Here is a 22,505-nt window from a genome sequence, read left to right as displayed (position 1 = left end):
GCTAACTGCCCCATTTGCCTCTCAATATTTCTGAAATCGGTCCTGAGCTGTTGATTGTCTAGCAACAACTTTTTCAGCAAGTCATTCGTACTCTCTTCTATTTGTTGGGGTGGCTTCTGAGGCTGATTAAAATTTCCTTGAGGCCTATACTGATTCTGATTCTGTTGATTTCCGCCCCATGAGAAGTTAAGATGATTCCTCCAATTTGGATTGGAAGTGTTCCCATATTGTGCATGTTGATTCATAGGACCTCTTTTTTGTTGCCCCACATAGTATATAGATTCAAGATTCGTGGGGCACATGTCACTCATATGACTGTCACCACATATTTTGCAACAAATAAACATCTGTTGTACATGTTGCATTTGTTGTGTTGTCATTCGGTTCATCTGATTTGCCAGCTTTGCAATATCTGCTCTCATGGCTGAGAAGTCATCAAGCTCAATCAACCCGGCTGACTTCTGTTTAATTGCTCTTCTTGCATCCCCATCTCCTTGCCAATTATGATCATTAGCTGTGAAATTGTTTAGCAAGAGTTGAATTTCACTGTACGGCCTCGCCATGCAACTACCCCCACAAGCTGAATCCAGATTCATCTTTGATGCCTCGTCTAGCCCATCAACAAAAGTGTGACCCAATACCTCATCAGTCTGACAATGATGCGGGCAGTCTCTGAGTAGCTTCTTGTATCTTTCCCAAGCTTGACGAAGTGTCTCGCCATCTCGTTGTTGGAACCCAAGAATTTGGCTCCTCAGCGATTTTGTCTTCTTAGTAGGGAAAAACTTGATTAGGAATTTCCTTGCTAAATCATCCCAAGTGTGGATTGAGTTTGCGGGCTCCTTTTGCAACCATTCCTTAGCTTCCCTCAACAGTGAAAAGGGAAATAATGTCAGCCTAACATAGTCCTTGGAAACGTTCGGATAATTGTAAGTGTCCGTAATTTCCAAGAAGTTCTGAATGTGCCTCTGCGGGTCTTCATGAGATAGACCCACATATTGTCCTGTGGATTGAATCAGCTGTACCATGTATTGTTTGAGTTCAAAATGCCCCGTGATGTCAGGCTTCACGATAGCCTGAGTCATATTAGCAAGATTGGGCCTTGCGGCTTCTATCACCGGACGCTCTTCATTACCTGCCATCTCTATTGGTTGTGGTTGAACTACGATGTCCAACTCCCTTTCTATTCTCGTTCTAGCTTCGACTTTCTTTCTCACTCTATGAAGTGTTCGTTCAATTTCTGGATCAAAAAGAAGTAGGTTGTTTGCACTTCTACTCCTCCGCATTCAAGAGAAGAGCCTGCGTTAACACAAACAAGGCAAACTGAAAATTAAAACTTGAACAAATAAGTAATAAAAGCTTAACTCAGTCAAGTAGCTAATTTCTAGGTCCCCGACAGCGGAGCCAAAAACTTCTCGGGACCAAACACACTCACGCAAGTATACGTGGTCGTCAAGTAATAGAGTAGTGAATAGAGTATCATTCCCACGAGGACTTATGATTAACTTTTGACTAAGTCAAACTCAAATAGCTTATCGATTCAAGCAATTTCTTATAGGATATATAATTGTCTAATTTACTACTTAAAGACTATCAAGTAATGAAATACTAGAAATCAACACAACACTTAAATAGTTTTAAATAACAATCAATGAGAGATAATATTCCAGGGTCACGGGTTATTCAACAATCATGTTGCATTCTTAGCTTAAAATAACTAATTGATTTATCTGGATTGTTGGTTCACAGGGTTGATATTACTCATAAGAATCTGTCGAGCCCTTACTCGCCTATTCAAGCTAACTTAATACCTATATGTCTATGGAATTGAATTTAACAAGAACGCATTTACAATTCCTGTATTGCAACCGAGCAAGGCAATTAGGTATATGTCTATACCAATTGCGAATCCTTTCCCCGATGCCCGGGTTTAAGAACTTGCTCTATTTAATTCTATATGCAATCTAGAGTTCCCACTTTCAAGTTCAACTCTAGATTCGTAGATAGTATTTCACTGTTAGCTACTCAGCAAAATAATTAAAAACAGAATTAAATAAACAACCCAATATGATAAAATCAACTTCGTCAAATTAAACTTCAAACATCAACATTCATGTATACCCATGACCCTAGAACATTAGGGTTCTTAGCCACTCATATTCAGGCAATCATCAAAAATTCATAAGAGTGCATAAGAATCAATAAAAGAAAGAGAGAATAGGAACTCAAGACAAATTCCGTGGTTTTTTAGAACTTTGCTGTGGCTTTTTCCCCCTCTCCAATATGTTAGATGACCTAAAGGAGGCGTTTTTGGCTTATATATTGCGTACAAAAGTCATGGGCCAAAGCTCTCATATTCCTAGTCCAAATCGGCTTCAGGGATTGAGGCTAAGGTGGATGCGACGCATCCACCTCGTCCTCTATTTCTCAGCTTCACATGCGAGGGTGGATGCGACGCATCCACCTCGTCCTCTATTTCTCAGCTTTGCATGCGAGGGTGAATGCGACGCATCCAACCCTTGTTCCTCCATCTCAGCATTGCCCAGGTGCGGATGCTATGGCAGATGCTATGGGCCGACTTCACTGCTAAGGGTGCACGTAATCTGATTTTTTTTTCTAGATTGGAAGCGACGCATCCAATCTCTCTTCCTCTACCTAGAGCACCTTTTCTTTATATTTTTGCACTCCAAACACCCTAATTCACCACACACAACTCAATTAGTCATAAAACCAATAATTAAACCATGTTGGGCATTTTAAAGATCAAATAACATCAAGAAGCGGTTAAAACATGGGTAAAGTAACATCAACACATATCGAAATATGCCAAACATCAATGATCCATGACCTTCTTATACTTCTCATCCATCCGGGCATGCTTCTCCTCCGCAGCAACAACCTCTTTAGCTTTGGAGTTTAAGGCTGCCTCCAAATTATTTATTCTTTCAGCAGAGGCAGCCTCACGATCGGCAACAACAAGAACAACAATTTGGACCGCAGACCACTTTGCCGTGGCCTCTTGAAATTGTACCCTTAACAGGGCGATCTCTTGGCTGAGGGTCACCATTTCTTGCTCGCTCTACTGCAACCAAGCCTCCAACTCAACGACCTTGATAGCTTTTGCTTCCAATTCAGGGAGGCGAGCAGCAATTTGATCCCGCTCGGCTAACAGTTGATCCCACTTGGAGCTGAGTCTCTCTTTATAAAAAACAAACCTTTGAAGGCCCTCGGAAGCAAGGAAGTTAGCCTGCAAAACAAAAGTCCTGACATAGCAAAGCTAGACAAAAACGTAGAAGGAATAAAAATCATACCGGTGATGCGTTATGCATGGCATTATTTATCATATGCTCCCCTGAGAGAGAATGCATTTTATTCCTATATTTCTCTGAAGCTAGAGGCTTCAGGTAGTTGGAAAGTTCCACCGGCCGGGACAACAGATGGCACTCGGTAGAGACCGAGAGGGAGACGATCCTCCTCCTCTAAGGATCTGCGGAAGGGCCCGAATATTTATGCCCCAAAATCCCAAGGACTGGGGACTGGGGAGGAGGGACATCCTTCTCTCGGATGTCAGCGGCCGGAATACATGATGTAGCAGTTGCTGGTGGTGAAGTCAAGGTTGGCGAAGAAGGAGATGAAGTTAATGGCATTGTAGGTTGGGAAGCAGCTGCGGCAAAAGTAGTATAGGTTATTAGTTTCTCATCAATGAAGACGAAAGAGACCCGATACCTAGCCTCACGATACCGGGAGCAGTGACTGGGACTCGGAAGCGAGAGTTGGTATCTTCCACTATATCACACTCCCCCTAGAGCGCCTGGACGTTGTCCTCGGTTGGTGAATCTAGCTCAAAAGATTGAGCATTCTGTTGAGCTAATGAAGGTCATCATCTTCTATGTAGAAAAGCCCCCTCATCACTGGCTCCTCCATCATCATCGATCACCACAGTGTCTGTGGCTAGCTTGAGTGCGACACTCTTTGTCTTTTTATTTTTACCCTCGGCCGTAGAGGAACATCGCCTTTTTTGTTGCTTTCTCTCCGGCCGGGGACTCCGAGAGGAGGCACTTGCACCACAAGCAGGTCCAGTGACACATGTTTGAGTGAAGGCTTTCTGCAACAACCTTGCCATATCTGCAGTATCAGCCGAAACGTCTTCCTCGAGGACGGTAATAGAGCCCTGCGGAAGACCTAAATTCAACAAGAAGAAAAGTTAGCCAGTTTTCCTATACGTGAGATAAAAATAAGATACGTTTAACTTACCATGATTTTTGGCCTTCCACTGGTATTTAAGGGCTAGCTCTTTCCACCGGTAGGTCTCAGGCATAGTGACGTCCAAAATCTTTTGGACCCACTGGTCCAAGCCTTCAACCCTTGGTGGTGTCCACCGAGTTGCTGAAATAATGAAAAAAGGTTCAGTGGTAGCATGGGACAATCTTTAACTAGAAGAAAAGACAGATGATGAACTTACGAGTACGATTCCATGATTCAGGAAAGGATGGAGTTGTGGCCGGGATGATTTCCCTGGTGGCAACTAAAATGAACTGCTCCATCCATCCACGGTCGTTGTCATCATCCATGCTGGTGAGCAAAGCATGGTGGCCATGTTTCCTGAAGTTTATCATTCCCCCAGGGAAAATCTTGGGGGAATAAAGGTTTATCAGTCGAGCCAGGGAGAGATCTTCCCCCGTCTCTTGTCATAAACACCAAAGACAGGCTACCGTCCTCCACACTAAAGGGCTCACCTATGCCAAGCAGACCTAGTAACGGAAGCAAAACTCCAAGATTACGGAGTCAAGTCCCCCACTCAATGAAATTGGGCCTAAAGTAAAGGGGTACATGTAAACATACGTAAAACTCTTCTTGGGGAAGGTTAACCGCTTTGCTAGACCGGGAGAGACGACATTCAAATCATGGCAACCACAGTCTTCTTTCATAGCAGGGATGCTAGAAGGACGGATGGAAGAAGGATATACACCAACGACCCATGTGCGGGAGTTAGTAGAAGGGAACTTCTCTTTGTAGTCCTTAGCCGTAGTAAGCTTTCTGGGGATAATGGTGATCACTATAGGAGAAGCATCATCATCATCATTGCTTTCCATGTTCTTTGAAGAACTGAAGTTTTTGGAAGAGGATGCCATAGTTAGTAGAAGGAAGTAAGGGTTTTCTCTGGAGAAGAAGGTTAAAGAAAGTTGAAAGTAAAAGTGAGTTGAGTAAAGACAGTTTGAGAGAGTTTGATAAATTGTGAATTGTAAAAGAATAAGATTGAAGCGTATAAGTAAAGGAATATGCGGCTAAAATTGTCGCCATGATTACCTCAAGAACCGGTAAAAGTATTGTTGAATCGTGGGATGACGCGTGTTCGGGGCATTAAATACAGAGAGACGTGCGTCTAATCAAGCGTCATAAACGTTTCAGAGGAAGTCAGGGAATTTTCCGCCAAGAAAGGTATTGGCATCTTCACCAACTTCCCGGTGACACAAGGATTTGCCACAAAATCAGGAGACTATTTGTATAGGGTAAAATATATTCATATTAAATTCTAGCATAATAGAGCGACATGTGGAGCTGGAGACAGATGAAAAGCAGGACAGGTGGAAATCAAGTCCGGGGGAAGCAACCTCGGTTGTCCCCGAAGGGAATGTTGCTCATAAAGACAAATAAATACATGCCACCCGGTAACATTCAATGGAGAATATTCTATAGCATTAAGTATATAATCCGTTAAAAATAATATGACATTCATAGCGTGCCGTTACACATTCTTCAATGGCTCTCATAATTGTCATTTAATAGGGGCTTGATCCTAGAACCCTGTTCAGTAGGTGCAACTATAAATAGTGAGTTCAACAGCCATTGTAGGGACACGAATTTTTGACAAACTTATGCTATATACCGTTCAAAAGCTCAATAATATTTTGTTTCTTGCTTATTAATATTATAACTATTGCCTTCGGAAGCTTTACCCACGGAACCAAGCTATCCGCTGTCTTATCTCGATTTCAACGCTAAGTCTTGCATTCTTATTTAATTTATTTATCATTTTGAGATCAAATCAATTTGCTTGCCTATAAACCACGTATAAATTTAACTGTATCGTTTTACGGGTAAATACCCATTTTGTACCAAAGACCCAATTTTGGTTGTGTCTCTCCCTCTCATGCTCTAGAACTCTTGTTCTCAAGAAGATTTTTCTCTCAGACCCACATCGGTTTGTTTTAAGTGACTTCTCTCTTTTGGTTTTGTTTCTAAAAAAGGTACTTTATTCTAGAAATTTCAGTATTAACTCATATACTATGATATAGTTGCACTTGCGAGGACATTTATTTGTTCCCACTAGACGTAGTGGTGCACCCATGTTCATAAAATTCTAGATCCACCTCTACTGTTTACGCTTTTTTTTTTTTACTTGTTTCTTGCTTACGATATATATGACTTGGTTTGATTATGTTTTAGGTTTAATCTTGCATAGAAAATAGGCTGCCGAGTTTTAATTAACAACTCTGCGAGCATGCATAAAATAGGTGGCTGGACAGGATTACTGACCGAGTAGCTTCAAAAAGTCTTCACATCTTATTGCCCGTTTGGCCAAGTTGAAAAAATGAGCTTATTTTGAGAAGTACTTTTTTTCAAAAGTGTTATTTTGAGAAGTACTTTTGGTGAGAAGCAGTTTGTATTTGGCTAATTAATTTTAAAAGTACTTCTAAAGAGCAATTAGTGTTTGGCCAAACTTTTAAAAAGTGCTTCTAAGTGTATTTTTCTCAAAAGTGTTTCTCAAAAAAGTGTTTTTAGGAAGAAGCTACTTTTTTCTGCTTCTCCAAAAATGCTTCTACTTCTCCTCAGAAGCATGTTTTTCTCCTAAAAGCTTGGCCAAACACTTCAAATTTGGAAAAAAGCACTTTTTTGAAAGAAAAAAAAAGTGCTTTTGAACTTTGAGAAGTTTGGCCAAACAAGCTATTAATGTACTTCTTTTTGTTAAGAAAATATTAATTCGAAGTTCTGATTCTTTTATTTCATGATCTACATATACATATCATTATATAATCTAATTTCCCATGTAATTTTTCAAATTTTGTTTCTTTGAGTCATAATTCCCCCATCAGCTCATCTCCTTCGTTCATCTCTATATACATCTAGAGGCTCAACATTAAATATTGATCCACCTTTTTTACCTTTCATAAATGTAGTCTATATTGGATAAAACTATAATTATAATTAACTATTTATTTTTGATAGAACTAAAATTTGAGACTTTATTAGTTACAAATGACTTTGATATTCCTTTAACTTTGGTAAGTTACACTCTAAAGTTGGATAGAAATATTCTAACAAGTTCGACGAATAAAATGTGAACTCTTCAATGTGTTATAGACAAAAAAAATTAGAATTCAATGGAGTATAGACCTATCACCTAAGCCATCATGGAAGGTATTAGAATTTAATGGAATTCAGATTAAAAGGTACGCTAATTTATTTGTTGGTAAAATTCTGACTGAAATTAGAATTTTAAAGTTATCCATTCAAAATATATAGTATATATTTTTTTAGTTTTTATGATGGTTATATAACAGTTCTGTTTTTTGGTCTTTTCAAAATGTATTTTCCATTCTTGGTTTGCATGTTTTTTCTCTTTAATTAGAATATATATTTGAGTTTGGAATTAAATACTTTCAAATTACGAGAACAAATAAGTGCAAAAACCTAAGTATTATTAAATCATTTACCATGTGTACATGAAAACAAAATAGTAAAAAGAAATAAGAGGTTATGACTACACAAAATTCTTTTATACATATGTTTTATAAAAGTAAAGATAAATACAAAAAAAATAAAAGACTCAAAAAAATTTTAAAGAAAAAATAAACAAGCAAAGAACTTTAATAAAAGAAAATTCAAAAAAAAATATTTTAATAAAATGTAAAAACTAAAATATGTATGATAAATGGCCAAAAGTGTATGATTTCGAGTGTATTTTCATCTCATATGTCGTGTGAGTTGCGGGAGATTACATGATATTTGAAGTGAATTATACTCATTACGTATTTCTTATTTGTAAGAATGAGCTTGAATGATAATGGAGCAAAAGATATCAAATTATTGCAAAAAAGGAGAAAAATGGAAGGATTGAGAGCTCGTCTATTCTCGTGCGTGACATGAAAACGGACGTGCAAAAGGAGAAAAGTGAAGGCACAAAACAGCAAAGTGAAGCAAAGGCACGGATCGCTTCGCGAAATGAAAGAATTTCAAAAGTTGAATCCGCGTCCATGGGCGCGCGACGCACGGAGGCAGACGCCAGCTTCTCCCATCCGAAGTTGGATTGAAAAGTTCCGCCCCTCATCAACCCTACGGGATATAAATACATCAAAGAGCGACTTTTTAAGGCGAGACAACATCTTTGAAGGCAAAAACAAGTAAGGAGCAAGACGGAAGATTCGGAAATGATTTTTTATCTTTCTTCTTCCCTTTTTTGTTATTGGTGATGAACTCTTATATTGTAGTTGTGCTAACAATTATCAGTAGCTAAACTCTTTATTCTAGGGTTTGATGGAACCTCTTGGAGGATGAATTTTTGTTGCATTTAATATAAGTTTGCCATTGGATTTTCTCTATGTAACGACCCGACCGGTCATTTCGAGCATTTACACTTTTCTCGATAGTTTGAGGGCATGAGTAGCTCCATATGATGTATTATCACATGGGTGAATCGTCGATTTTGATTTTCAGGTTATTCATAATCGATTTGGAAGAATGAATTTCATGATTGAAGCTTTAAGTTGGAAGAGGTGATTAAGTTTGACTTTTGTGAATTTGACCCCAGAACGAAATTTTGATGGTTCCGTTAGGTCCGTATGATAATTTTGAACTCGGGCGTATGCCCGTATTTACATTTGGATATTAGAAGGATTCGAAACTAATTGGCAAAAATTAAAAATTTGAAGGATTGGAAAGTCCATAAGTTTGACCGAGAGTTAACTTTGTAGATATCAGATTCAGATTGTGGTTCTGGTAATTGGAATAGCTTCGTTATGTCATTTAGGACTTGTGTGCAAAATTTGAGTTCATTCCGAGTTGATTGGATATGTTTCAGAGCAAGTTTTGGAAGTTGGGAGTTCTAAGTTCATTACTTTTGATTTGAGGAGCAATTCATCATTTCGATGTTGTTATGCGTGATTTGAGGCCTCGAGTAGGTCCGTGTTATGTCATGGAACTTGTTGGTATATTCCGACGGGGTCCCGAGGGGCTCAAGTGAGTTTCGGACGAGGTTCGGACCATTTCGTCGCATGTTGCAATTAGCTAAGGCTGTTGGTTCTGGTCTGGCCACATCTGTGGTCAATTGGTCGCAGAAGCAACTTCGTAGATGCGGGGTTTTCCTTCGCAGAAGCGAAAAGGGCAGCTGGGCTTGAAGGCCGCAGAATCGGGATTTGTTCCGCACCCACGACATCGCAAAAGCGGAGGGTTAGGTCATAGAAGTGTGATACGTCGCAACAATGGAAGCATTGGTCGCACCTGCGTGTGCGCAAAAGCAAAATTTGTTCCATAGGTGCGATAGGCAAATTCCAGTTATTGTCCACAGAAGCGCAAGTTTGGTCGCACAAGCGACACCGCAGAAGCGGCCCTTTGTTCGCAAAAGCAAAAATTGTTGGGCAAAATCTATATTTTCAAGGGTTGGTCGTTTTATTCTCATTTTGAGACTTGGAGCTCGGTTTTGGGCGAATTTGGAGAGGAATTTCATCACAAGGATTGGGGTAAGTATTTTATACTCAGTTTTGATTATATTTCGTGATTCTATTTTCGTTTTTGGTAATTGGATTATGAATTTTAAAGAGAAATTGGGGGGTTTAGCCTAAAGTTTTATAGAGTGAGTTTTTAAGTTTTGACTATCGATTCGGAGTCAGATTTGGATGAAACTAGTATGGTTGGACTCGTAGTCGAATGAGTAGTCGAATTTTATAAGTTTCGTCGAGTTCTGAGGCGCGGGCCAGGGTTGGACCTTTGGGTTGATTTTGGACTTTTGATTAAAGATTCGACCTTTATCGATTGGGTTTGTTTCCTTTGACATTAATTGATGTATTTGAGTTGCTTTTGGCTAGTTTCGAGCCGTTCGGAGGTCGGTACACGCGGGATGGTATTTTTGAATTATCGCTTGGCTTGCTCGATATTAGATTTGTCTTGTTCGAGGTAAGTAACACTTCTAAACTTGGTGCTTAGCCCCTGAATATATATGTTATGTGATTAGCATTAAGGTGACACACATGCTAGGTTAAGGGCGTGTGGGCATGCACCGCGTGAATTATGAATCTGTTGATTCTGTGATAATGTGTAGTTACTTAATCTTGTTTATATCCATGAAATTTCCATGTGTTAGAGAAATTAAACTGTGAATCATATTAGAAATCATGTTTAGGCTATATGCTTATTCTTTTGGTACCTACTGAGGTCATCTGTACTGTTGAGTTATATGCTAAAATTGCATCTACATACTCAGTCATGTTCATTCATTTACATACCATATCTCAGTCTCTGTTATCATTCGTTATCACATCATATTATTGTCATTATTTGGGTTGATTGGCATGAGATTTGTGAGCCCGAGAGACTGGAGAGATTGATGAATGAGTTGGGGCCTGAGGGCCGAATTGTGAGTGATATCGATGGGATCGGGATGTACGCCGCAACGAGTATTATATATATATATTTGGATCGGGTTGCACGCCGCAACAAGCCTTATGGCTATATGTGGATCGGGTTGCACATTGCAACAGGCCTTAGGGCTATATGCGGATCGGGTTGAACGCCGCAACGGGTTATATTAGCACTTGGGCAAGATCCTCCCATCCGCAGTCTGCACACCCACAATGAGCACAAGTTCTATTGATTTATGATGGGATCGGGCTGCGCGTCGCATCAAGTACCGTACATGCTGAGTGACCGAGTGTGTTGAGTGATTGAGCGTGATGAGTAGGAGTGTGAGTCTGTGAGATTGAGTACTCTGAGAGTGTGGGTACATGAGTACATCATTGTGGTGCATTGCATTGACATGTATACTTGGTACACAGGCATAGAGATGCATTCTCTCATGTTACACGGTTTTGTGACATTTATGACATTCACATGCATATTGACATGTAGGCATAGAGATGTACTTTTCTCATGCCATCTGATAATGAGACTTCTTAAATGTTGTTGAAAGTTTATGGAAACTTCACAGTTTTCAAACTTACTCATATTTTTCGTATTTTCGGTGAAAGATTTGAGATTTACTGTTATACTTGAAAAGCATGCCTATTTTCCGTAACTGTGAACGAGCTGAGCTATTTTTTGTACCATCTTTATTATTTTGTTATAAACTGCTGCTGGTTATTGGATTTGGACTCTGGCCCTTGTCCCAACTCGTCACTACTTTCAACCTAAGGTTAGGTTTGTTACTTATTGAGCACATGAGTTCAGTTGTACTCATACTACACTTCTGCACCTTGCGGGCTGATGTTGGATGCTGATGTAGCTGCGTACGGCGGGAGCTGGATCTGAAGATGTACCTGCGTTTCGGGCATAATTGCCTCTTGATCTTGGTAGCTTTAGAATTTTAATCTGTTCATGTATATTTCAAACAGATGGTGTATTTTATTTTAAACAAGCTTTGTAAACTTTATATCTTAGAAGATCATGATTTGTACTACCAATCCTTGAGGAGTTGTATAAACTCAGTTATCTCATCTTTGACTCACATCAGTATCATTATATTATGGGTTATAGTTAATTGGCTTACCTAGCAGGTCGGGTTAGGTGCCATCACGGCGGTTTGCGTTTTGGGTCGTGACACTCTACTTGTTCAACTATGTGATTATTGTGGTTGATTGAAGGACCATCAAACGGCTATGCCTATTTAGTGTGTATTACTTGGAAAATGATACATATTTAGGTAGTTGTTGAATAACATCACTCCTAAGATATATGAGGGATCAATACAGAGGGTTTAAAGGTGAGATTAGGAATAACAAAATATTGGTGTGAACTTAGTGAGCGGTGAACTAATCCTAGCTAGCGTAGTTCGGAAGAATACGTCTAGTATATTGTTATAGTTGCTCAGAAGAGAATTACGACACCTAAAGTACTCACAATCGGTAGATAATATCTAAGCAGATTTATAGGAGACGTGGCGGGGAGGATTCTGACGAGAGGGGAAATCGTGACCCTAGACCTTTCCAATCTTGTCTACAACATTTGCTTTGTTAGTAATAAAATTATAGCTTTTTAATTACCTTGCTTTTAGTTAGTAAACACTCAACTCATTATTCAATATTTTTGGAAGTTGATTACTTGAATTCTTGCGAAACTTGCAGTTGTGATTAGCAGGTTAATTCCCTGTGGGATTCGACTCCGGACTTGTAAACCGGATTATATTTGCAACTACCGCTTAGTTCTTTTTATAAAGCGTAGTTGGGCGTGATCAGTGTACTTGAATCAAACAAGACTTATTACTTTAAAAAGTCCCAGTTTAAACGAGAATTGATTAAAGACAAAAAAATAAATTAAAACACTATAATATTCGTGAAAAATTAGTTGATAGAACAATCTCTCTCTATATATAAGAGGGAATAAAAGTGATGACTTGGCATCGGCACCTCTCTTAGACTAGGATTGCTATTTATCTTTTTTCTCATTTTTTGCCTTTTTCTCTCATTATTTGGTTCTTTTTTTATTTTCTATTATTATTGTAATCAAGGAAGGCAATGAAGGGTTAGAATAATGAGGTAGCTGAGAGACGTTGCATTCATCATTAATAAAAATGGGACTTACAAATTTAGAAACGGAAATAAACGTTCATAATCCTTGAATGTGTGATAGTGGAGAATTAATACTTTCCTTTCATTCTCATCTTTTTTCTCCCCTTAAAAGCTTCATGCCCTATATTTGGGCGGCATATTCTATCTACAGGTTTGTATATGCTTTTTGAACAAGATTAACATTATTTTCTGATAATGAAATAAGTAGCTTCGAAGTCGGTACTAGATCTGCATCACAAGGTCAAGCCCTACCAAACCATAATGGAATTACTGGTATAATCCGGTTATTTGTATTCTTCTTTAATTTCTTTTATTAACTATGAAAGAGTTTTGTATTCTAATTTTGCAACTGGATAATTGAATATTAGAGATACATGATAACGACAACTGTGATTTATAAAGATTTTATAAATTTTATGATAGAGTAATCTATATATGCAATTGTTAACCATTTTTATCTTTCTTTTTCTTCTTTCGCAGACTAAGCTATTGTTTTCTGATATGCAGGAAAACATTATTATATGCAATTTTAGTCTTTTAAGTTCTGTTATTCTTCTCCAATAATTATGATATAATTGCTCTTTATTTTTATGTTTTCTACTTTTTATTTTTTAAACAAAGGCAGAACAAACACACATACATGTGTGTGTGTTCTAAAATTTCAATTGCACAGAGTTACAAAATGACTCCAAACTAAGTTGATCTAATTCCCCCATTTCTCTATCTTCTGGTTCTTCCTATGGTACCAATTTTTAACAGAATTGTGGGCCGTCCCATTATTATTTTAATTTTGGTTTAAATATGGATTAGCTTAATTTCCCGCCGAATAGACTTGTATTTTGTGAAATTGAAGGAGGCTGAAATCACATAAAGACCTTGACAACTAATTATATGAGCTGATAGACACTTTGATCTAATTAATTCATGGTTGTCAAAATCTAAAGATAATTACATTAAGGATAGATAAAAAAATTTATTCCTTAGCAGTTTTATAAATATGTGATTTTATTATTAAAGAAATGTACTTGACCAAAACGTGATTTCATTATTTTAAAAAAAATTATAGTTTGATTTAGGAATATTATGGTTGATGTAACGACCCGACCGGTCATTTTACTTTCTAGATCCCTATTCCCCTAAATAAGACTCTCCGTATGTGCTTTTACTGTTTTATGACTTGCGGGGATGGTTAGTTCGGGTTTGGAAGGGTTCAGGTTAAAATCGAAACCCTTAGTTCCTTAATATTGACTTAAAAGGGTTAAGTTTGACTTGAGTCAATATTTTGAGTAAACGACCTCGGAATCGAGATTTGACGGTCCCAGTAGGTTTGTATGATGATTTTGGATACGGGCGTATGTTCCGATCGAGTTTTGGATAATCCGGGAGCATTTCATTGCTCAATACTGAAAGTTGGCACATTGAAGGTTTTAAATTTCATTAAATTTGGTTTGAAATAGATTTTTGTGTTATCCAGGTCCGATTGGGATTTCGAGCATGGGAATGGTTCCGTATGATGATTTAAGACTTGCACGCAAAATTTGGTATCATTCCGAGTAGTCTAAGTATGATTCGGCGCGTTCGGAGTAACTTGAAAACTTGAAGTTCATAATTTGATTCAATATGTTTTTGGGGTGAGATTCTTACTATCGATGTCGTTTTACGCGTTTTGAGAGTTCGAGCAGGTCCGTATTATATTTAAGAACTTATTGGTGGATGTGGAAGGGGTCCCGATGCATTTGGATGGAGTTCCGAGTGACTCGGGTGTGTTTCGGACTGCCCGGAGTTAAGTTGAAAACACCAGAATTTGTTGTTGTGGTTTCCTTCTTCGCTAACGCGGAAGGACCCTCGCGTTCACGATGAAAGATTTGGGGACTAGGGCTTTTGCCCTTCGTGTTTGCGAGTACAAGGCCACGTTCGTGCAGACTTGGACCGTTGTCTTTCGCGTTCGTGTTTGGTAGGCCGCGTTCGAGTAGAAGCCTGGGCCTGGGCAACCCGATTGCCCTACGCATTCGCGTGTTAGGCCCCGCGTTCGCGAGATGTAGGCAGCCCAGTGCACCGCATTCGCATGGGTACTCTCGCATTCGCATAGAGCCTTTTTCCTGGGCTCTTCAGTTTAGCCTTCGCGATCGCGAGAGCTTGGCTGCGATCGCGTATAAGGACCACTTGGCAGAAACATTTTAAAAAGGGGACTTAGGCTATTTTTGGCTCATTTTCTTTCATCTCTTGGGCGATTTTAGAGCTCTTAGAGAGGAATTTTCACCTAGCACTTTGAGGTAAGTAGTTTCTATCCAATTTAAGTTAAATATATAAATTATGGGTAGATTTTAACATGAAAAACTATGAAAATTATGGATTTAGTTGAAAAATCTAGGTTTTGATAAAAATGAGATTTAACCACGAAAATGATTATGGAATTGAGTGAAAATTATATATTTGAGTTCGTGAGGTTATGGCAACATTTATCTTCAAATATTTCTGGAATCCAAGCACGTGGGCCCGGGGATGAATTTTAGGAATCTTCCAATTTGGGTTGGGTAATTACTCTAATAGTTAAATTATGAACCTTTGAGCATGTATTGATTAATTATATAACATTTGACTAGTTTTGGATTGTTCGTCACCGAGTTGAGGCTTTTAAACCAATTTGTAGGCCGGAAAGTAAAGTTTGAGATGAGGTAACTCTCTTGCCTAACCTTGCAAGAGAAAATTTACCCGATAGGTAATTTAAATTACTATTTGCTCCTAATTGTGGGAGCTACGTACGCACGAGGTAATGAGAATCCGTGCGTAGCTACTAATTATGTTTATGTTCGGGAAGTTTAGGACCTAAATCATAAAATGCTTGTAATGTTTGCACCCTATTTGTTTATTAAAGTGCCTAAATTGTATTGGAACTTGATAGAGGAATTGTAACAGACTGACTTTCATTTACTTGAGTTTTGGCGGGATACTTGACCGTTAATAGAAATTGTGCTTCTTTGTGTATTAGCCTTGTAATAGCTTTTAAATCGAATGCTTATAAAGTATCCTCTCTTCTTGTGGAGCAGGCTGAATGCCTTGGCAGTAGAATAGATACATCTATGGCTCATGCCGCTAGACCCTCGGCAGTGCACACATTATTCTGGATTGAGAAATATGACCTCGGCGTAATTGTGCGTGATAATACTCGGAGCTTAATTATATTGGATATTATTTTATGGTTTGAGAGGTTATACTTATTTAATGACAGAAATTGACTTAAGGTTTACTATTAGTGAAAGAATTATTTATTCCCGGCTTGTTATTGAGTTATTATTATTTACATAACCCATGCTTATTTTGAATTTTTGTACTTTATTGTTAGCCCATAGTAAGTGTCAAAGTCGACCCCTCGTCACTACTTCTTCGAGGTTAGAGTAGATACTTACTGGGTACATGTTGTTACTGCACTAACTGTACAGGATCTGAGGCAGGTGCATCTGGCAGTCATACCGGTGCGCACCCCCGTTATCCCGAGGTCTAGTGGTGAGCTGCTTCGTGAGCGGTTATGCAACATCTAGAGTCTCTCTTTTTTATTTATTTTCTGTCTACTTTATTTTAGACAGTAGTTAGAGTTTTGTATATTCTACTAGTTACTCAATATACATGTGACCTAGGTCTTGACACACATACTAGTAGACTGTATGATTTTGGATTATTTATATCGCTATGATTGACCACTCAATAGCATTCATTTTATTTCATTAAATTTTCTACCCCTTAATTTCTTAATAAATGGAATTTAATTACTTGGTAACTTATTAAAAAGAGCAATCACATGGTTAGTACACTGTTGGCTTGCCTAGCGGCGACGTTGGGCGCCATCACGACCTATATGAGGAATTGAGTCGTGATAACATGATATCAGGGCACTAAGTTCACGTAGGTCTCACAAGTTATAAGCAGGCCTAATAGAGTCTTGTGGATCGGTGCAGAGACGTCCGTACTTATCTTTGAGAGGCTATAGGGTGTTAGGAAACTACTATTTCTTCATCTCCTATCGTGCATTTGATGTGGTGCTAAGTATCTTTCTCTTATTCTCTCACAGATGGTGAGAATGCGCGCGACAGATGTACCAAATCATGGAGGAGCTGCTCCCCTTGTTGGCTAGAGGCCAAGGTAGGGCTCCAGCTAGTGGTAGAGGACGAGGGCATCCTAGAGTTGCTCCAGTTATTCCACCAGTGGATCTAGTAGAGGATATTATTATTGAGGAGCATGGCAAGGTGCCTGAAGAAGAGCCAGCCCCGGTGGATTTCATGTCCGCACTGGAATTCCAGGAGGTCATGGGCCATACGTTGCGGTTCATGGATTCTATGACTCAGCTTGGTTTATTTCCAGCAGACCCAATCACATCTCAGGATGGAGGGGGAGTGCAAACCCCTACCGCTCAGGCTCCAGGACATGCAACTGCCGTATATTAGACCTCGGGCACACTACTATCACGCCATTCTTGATTGCCATGCCAAGACTGTTACCTTGGCGATGCCAGAATTGCCTAGATTAGGGTGGAATGGTTCGTCTGTTAGTGCATCTAGTCGGGTCATCTCTTTTCCGAAGGCTCGACACATGGTCGAGAAGGGTTGTTTGGCTTATTGTTCGGGATACTACTATAGAGACTCCGACAATTGATTTAGTGCCCGTAGTCCGGAAGTTCTCCGATGTGTTTCCTTCAGATCTTCCAATTATGCCACCAGATCGTGAAATCGATTTCCGTATTGATTTGGCCCCAGGTACCCAGCCTATCTCTATTCCACCGTACCGCATGGCTCCGAAAGAGTTGAAGGAATAGATTGAGGATTTGCTAGCAAAGGGGTTCGTCAGACCGAACGTGTCGCCTTGGGGTGCAACAGTGTTATTTGTGAAGAAGAAAGACTGGACTATGCGGATGTGCATTGATTACCGCCAGTGGAACAAAGTTACCATTAAGAACAAGTACCTGTTGCCGCATATTGATGATTTGCTTGACCAGTTGCAGGGTGCCAGGGTGTTCTCTAAGATCAACTTGAGATCGGGGTACCATCAGTTAAAGATTTGGGACTCGGATGTTCCGAAGATGGCTTTCCAGACTAGATATGGCAATTATGAGTTTCTAGTGATGTCCTTCGATTTGACTAACGCTCCAACGACGTTTATGGATTTGATTAACATGGTGTTCATGCCATATATTGATTTTTTTGTCATTGTCTTTATTGATGACATTTTGATCTACTCGCGTAGCATGGAGGAGAACGAGCAACATTTGAGAGTGGTGCTTCAGACCTTGCGGGAATAGAAGCTATATGCTAAGTTCTCCAAGTGTGAGTTCTGGTTATATTCTGTGGCATTCTTGGGGCATGTTGTATAAGGCGAGGGTATTAAGGTAGATCCCAAGAAGATTGAGGCAGCTCAGAGTTGGCCTCGTCCTACCACAACGACTGAGATCAGGAGCTTCTTGGGTTTAGCAGGTTATTATCGTCGGTGTGTGGAGGGTTTCTCATCTATTGCAGCACCTTTGATTAAATTGACCCAGAAGGGTGCTCCGTTCCGAAGGTCCGATGGTTATGAGGTGAGTTTCAGAATCTCAAGACCGCATTGACTTCAGCACCTATGTTAGTGTTTCGTTCCGGTTCAGGGATGTATACTGTGTATTGCGACGCTTCACGCGTTCGTTTGGGTTATGTATTGATGCAGGAGGGGCGAGTTATTGCATATGCTTCACGTCAGTTGTAGCCCCGCGAGAAGAATTATCATGTACATGATTTAGAGTTGGCCGCGATTTTTCATGCTCTTAAGATCTGAAGGCATTATCTTTATAGGGTGTCCTGTGAGGTTTACATCGATCATCGCAGCTTGCAACATTTGTTCAAACAGAGGGATCTCAATTTGAGGTAGTGCAGGTGGCTTGAGTTTCTAAAAGATTATGATATTACCATATTGTATCATCCGGGTAAGGCGAATGTAGTTACGGATGCCTTGAGCAGAAAGGCGGAGAGTATGGGTAGCTTGGCATTTATTTTCAGCAGAGGAGAGGCCATTAGCTTTGGACATTCAGTCCTTGGCTAACAGACTTGTGAGGTTGGATATTTCAGAGCCCAACTGATTTCTTGCATGCGTCGTCGCTTAGTCTTCATTATTCGAGCAGATCAAGGTTCGTCAGTTTGATGATCTGCACTTGTTGGTTCTTAGGGAGATGGTACTGCAGGGTGGTGCCAAGGAGGTCACTATCGGTGAGGATGGTGTTCTGCGACTCCAGGGTCGCCTATGTGTTCCTAATGTTGATGGCTTGAGGGAGAAGATCCTAGAGGAGGCACACAGTTCTCGGTATTCTATTCATCCAGGTGCTACAAAGATGTATCGCGACCTGAGACATCATTATTGGTGGCGACGGATGAAGAAGGACATAGTCGAGTATGTGGCGAGATGTATAAATTTCCAGCAGGTTAAGTATGTGCACCAGAGACCAGGTGACCTACTCCAGCAGATGACTATACCTGAGTAGAAATGGGAGCGCATTATTATGGACTTCGTAGTTGGGTTGCCGCGAACCTTGCGGAAGTTTGATGCAGTTTGGATCATCGTCGACAGGTTGACCAAGTCGGCACACTTCATTCCAGTTGTGACCACATATTCTTCAAAGAGGTTGGCCCAAATTTACATTCAGGAGATTGTTCAGTTGCATGGTGTGCATGTTTCCATCATATCAGATAGAGGCCCTCAATTTACTTTGCATTTCTGGAGGGCAGTACAGAGTGAGTTGGTGACCCGGTTAGAGCTCAATACAGCCCTTCATCCGCAGAACGATGGGCAGTCGGAGCGGACCATTCAGATCTTGGAGGATATGCTCCGAGCATATATGATTGACTTCGGAGGGCAGTGGGATCGATTCTTGCCTTTGGCCGAGTTTGCTTAAAACAAAGTTATTAGTCCAGCATCGGGATGGCTCCATTTGATGCTTTATATTGTCGGCGATGTCGTTCGCCCATCGGATGGTTTGATCCCGACGAGGCTAAGTTATATGGTACTGATTTATTAAAGGATGCCTTGGAAAAGGTAAAGTTGATTCAAGAGCGACTTCGCACAGCACAGTCCAGACATAAGAGTTACACAGATCAGAAGACACATGCTTTATCATTTATGGTGGGCAAGAAGGTTATCTTGAAAGTCTCACCGATGAAGGTAATCGCGAGGTTCGGGAAAAAGGGCATGTTGAGCCCAAGGTTTATAGTTCCATTTGAGGTGTTGAGATGGGTTGGGGAGGTTGCGTATGAGCTTGTTTTGCCTCCTAGTCTATCGGGAGTTCATACGGTCTTCCATGTGCCTATGCTCCGGAGGTATCATGCCGACAAGTCGCATGTGTTAGACTTCAACACGGTTCAGCTAGATGAGAGCCTGGGTTATGAGGAGGAGCCAGTTGCCATTGTTGACAGACAGGTTCGCCAGTTGAGGTCCAAGAAGATTTCAGCGGTAACCGTTCAGTGGATGGGCCAACCAGTCGAGGAGGTGACTTGGGAGGCCAAGGAGGACATGCGGAGCATATATCCACACTTATTCGGTACTCTAGGTACGATTCTAGACTCGTTCGAGGACGAACATTTGTTTAAGAGATGGAGAATGTAACGACCCAACCGATCATTTTATTTTCTTGATTCTCGTTCCCCTAAATAAGACTCCCCGCATGTGCTTTTACTGTTTTATGACTTGCGGGTATGGTTAGTTCGGGTTTGGAAGGGTTCGGGTTGAAATTGGAACACTTAGTTCCTTAATATTGGCTTAAAAGAGTTAAGTTTGACTTGAGTCAACATTTTGAGTAAACAACCTCGGAATCAGGATTTGACGGTCCTAATAGGTTCATATGATGATTTTGGACCTGGGCATATGTTCAGCTCGGGTTTTGGATGATATGAGAGCATTTCGACGCTTAATACTGAAAGTTGGCACATTGAAGGTTTTCAAGTTCTTTAAATTTGGTTTGAAGTAGGTTTTGGTGTTATCGAGGTTCGTTTAGGATTACTAGCCTAGGAATAGTTCTGTATGGTGAATTAAGACTTGCACGCAAAATTTGGTGTCATTCCGAGTAGTCTAAGTATGATTTGGCGCGTTCGGAGCAAGTTGAAAACTTGAAGTTCATAATTTGATTCAATATGGTTTTGGGGTGCGATTCTTAGTGTCGATATTGTTTTACGCATTTCGAGAGTTCGAGCAGGTCCGTATTATGTTTATGGACTTATTGGTGCATTTGGGCGGAGTTCCGAGTAGCTCGCGTTCGCCTGGGCAACCCAGTTGCCCTACGCGTTCGAGTGTTGGGCCCCGCGTTCGCAAGGTGTAGGCAGCCCCAGTGCACCGCGTTCGCATGGGTACTCTCGCGATCGCGTAGAGCCTTTTTCCCGGGCTCTTCATTTTTGCCTTCGTGATCGCGAGAGTTTGGCCGCGATCGCGTATAAAGACCACTGGGCAGAAACATTTTAAAAACGAGACTTAGGCTATTTTTGGCTCACTTTCTTTCATCGCTTGGGCGATTTTGGAGCTCTTGGAGAGGGGTTTTCACCTAGCACTTTGAGGTAGGTAATTTCTATCCAATGTAAGTTAAATACATAAATTATGGATAGATTTTAACATTAAAATTTGTGAAAATTATGGGTTTAGTTGAAAAACCTAGGTTTTGATAAAAATGGGATTTAACCACAAAAATAATTATGAAGTACTTGTAATTTTTGCACCCTATTTGTTTATTAAAGTGCCTAAATTGTATTGGAACTTGATAGAGGAATTGTAAAAGACCGATTTTCACTTACTTGAGTTTTGGCGGGATACTTGACCGTTAATAGAAATTGTGCTTCTTTTTGTACTAGCTTTGTAATAGCTTTTAAATCGAATGCTTATAAAGTATCCTCTCTTCTTGTGGAGCAGGCCAAATGCCTCGGCAATAGAATAGATGCATCTATGGTTCGTGTCGCTCGACCCTCGACAATGTATACATTATTCTGGATCGGACCGTACGACCTTGGCGTAATCGTGCGTGATAATACTCAGAGCTTAATTATATTGGATATTATTCTATGGCTTGAGAGGTTATAATTATTTAATGACAGAATTGACTTGGGGTTTACTATTAGTGAAAGAATTATTTATTCCCTGCTTGTTATTGAGTTATTATTATTTACATAACTCATGCTTATTTATAATTTTCTTCACTTTATTGTTGGTCCATATTAAGGGTCAAAGTCGACCCCTCGTCACTACTTCTTCAAGGTTAGACTAGATATTTATTGGGTACATATTATTTATGTACTCACACTACACTTCTACCCTAACTGTGCAGGATCTGAAGTAGGTGCATCTGGCAGTCATACCGGCACGAAACCCCGTTACCCTGAGGCCTAGTGGTGAGCTGCTTCCTGAGCCGTTCTCTAGCACCTAGAGTCTCTCTTTTATATCTATTTTTTGTCTACTTTATTTCAGACAATAGTTAGAGTTTTGTATTTTCTACTAGTTGCTTATACACTTATGACACTAGGTCTTGGCACACATAGTAGTAGACTGTATGGTTTTGGAGTACTTATATCGCTATGATTGCCCACTCAGTTGCCTTCATTTTATTTCATTAAATTTTTTATTCCTTAATTTCTTAATAAATAAAATTTAATTACTCGGTAACTTATTAAAAAGAGCAATCACATGGTCAGTTCTCCGTTGGCTTGCTTAGCGTCGACATTGGGCGCCATCACGGCCTATAGA

The 22,505-nt window shown here is 40.0% G+C and overlaps 1 protein-coding gene across 1 annotated transcript; it reads left to right on the top strand.

Moving 5' to 3' along the window:
* Window positions 1–19,706: 19,706 nt before the first annotated feature.
* On the top strand, window positions 19,707–20,387 carry LOC138892090 (uncharacterized). The gene has a single exon (XM_070175784.1). The coding sequence runs from the start codon at window positions 19,707–19,709 to the stop codon at window positions 20,385–20,387; it is 681 nt and encodes a 226-aa protein (XP_070031885.1).
* Window positions 20,388–22,505: the final 2,118 nt, after the last annotated feature.

This window comes from Nicotiana tomentosiformis, chromosome 5, assembly GCF_000390325.3.
Source record: "Nicotiana tomentosiformis chromosome 5, ASM39032v3, whole genome shotgun sequence".
Taxonomy (NCBI): domain Eukaryota; kingdom Viridiplantae; phylum Streptophyta; class Magnoliopsida; order Solanales; family Solanaceae; genus Nicotiana; species Nicotiana tomentosiformis.
The sequence above is the reverse complement of the archived record's forward strand: the minus strand, read 5'-3'. Positions and strand labels throughout refer to the sequence as shown.

Bases quoted from the DNA above. Each gene is read 5' to 3' on its own strand.
- LOC138892090 (XM_070175784.1), top strand. From the start codon at position 19,707: ATGGCTCCATTTGATGCTTTATATTGTCGGCGATGTCGTTCGCCCATC.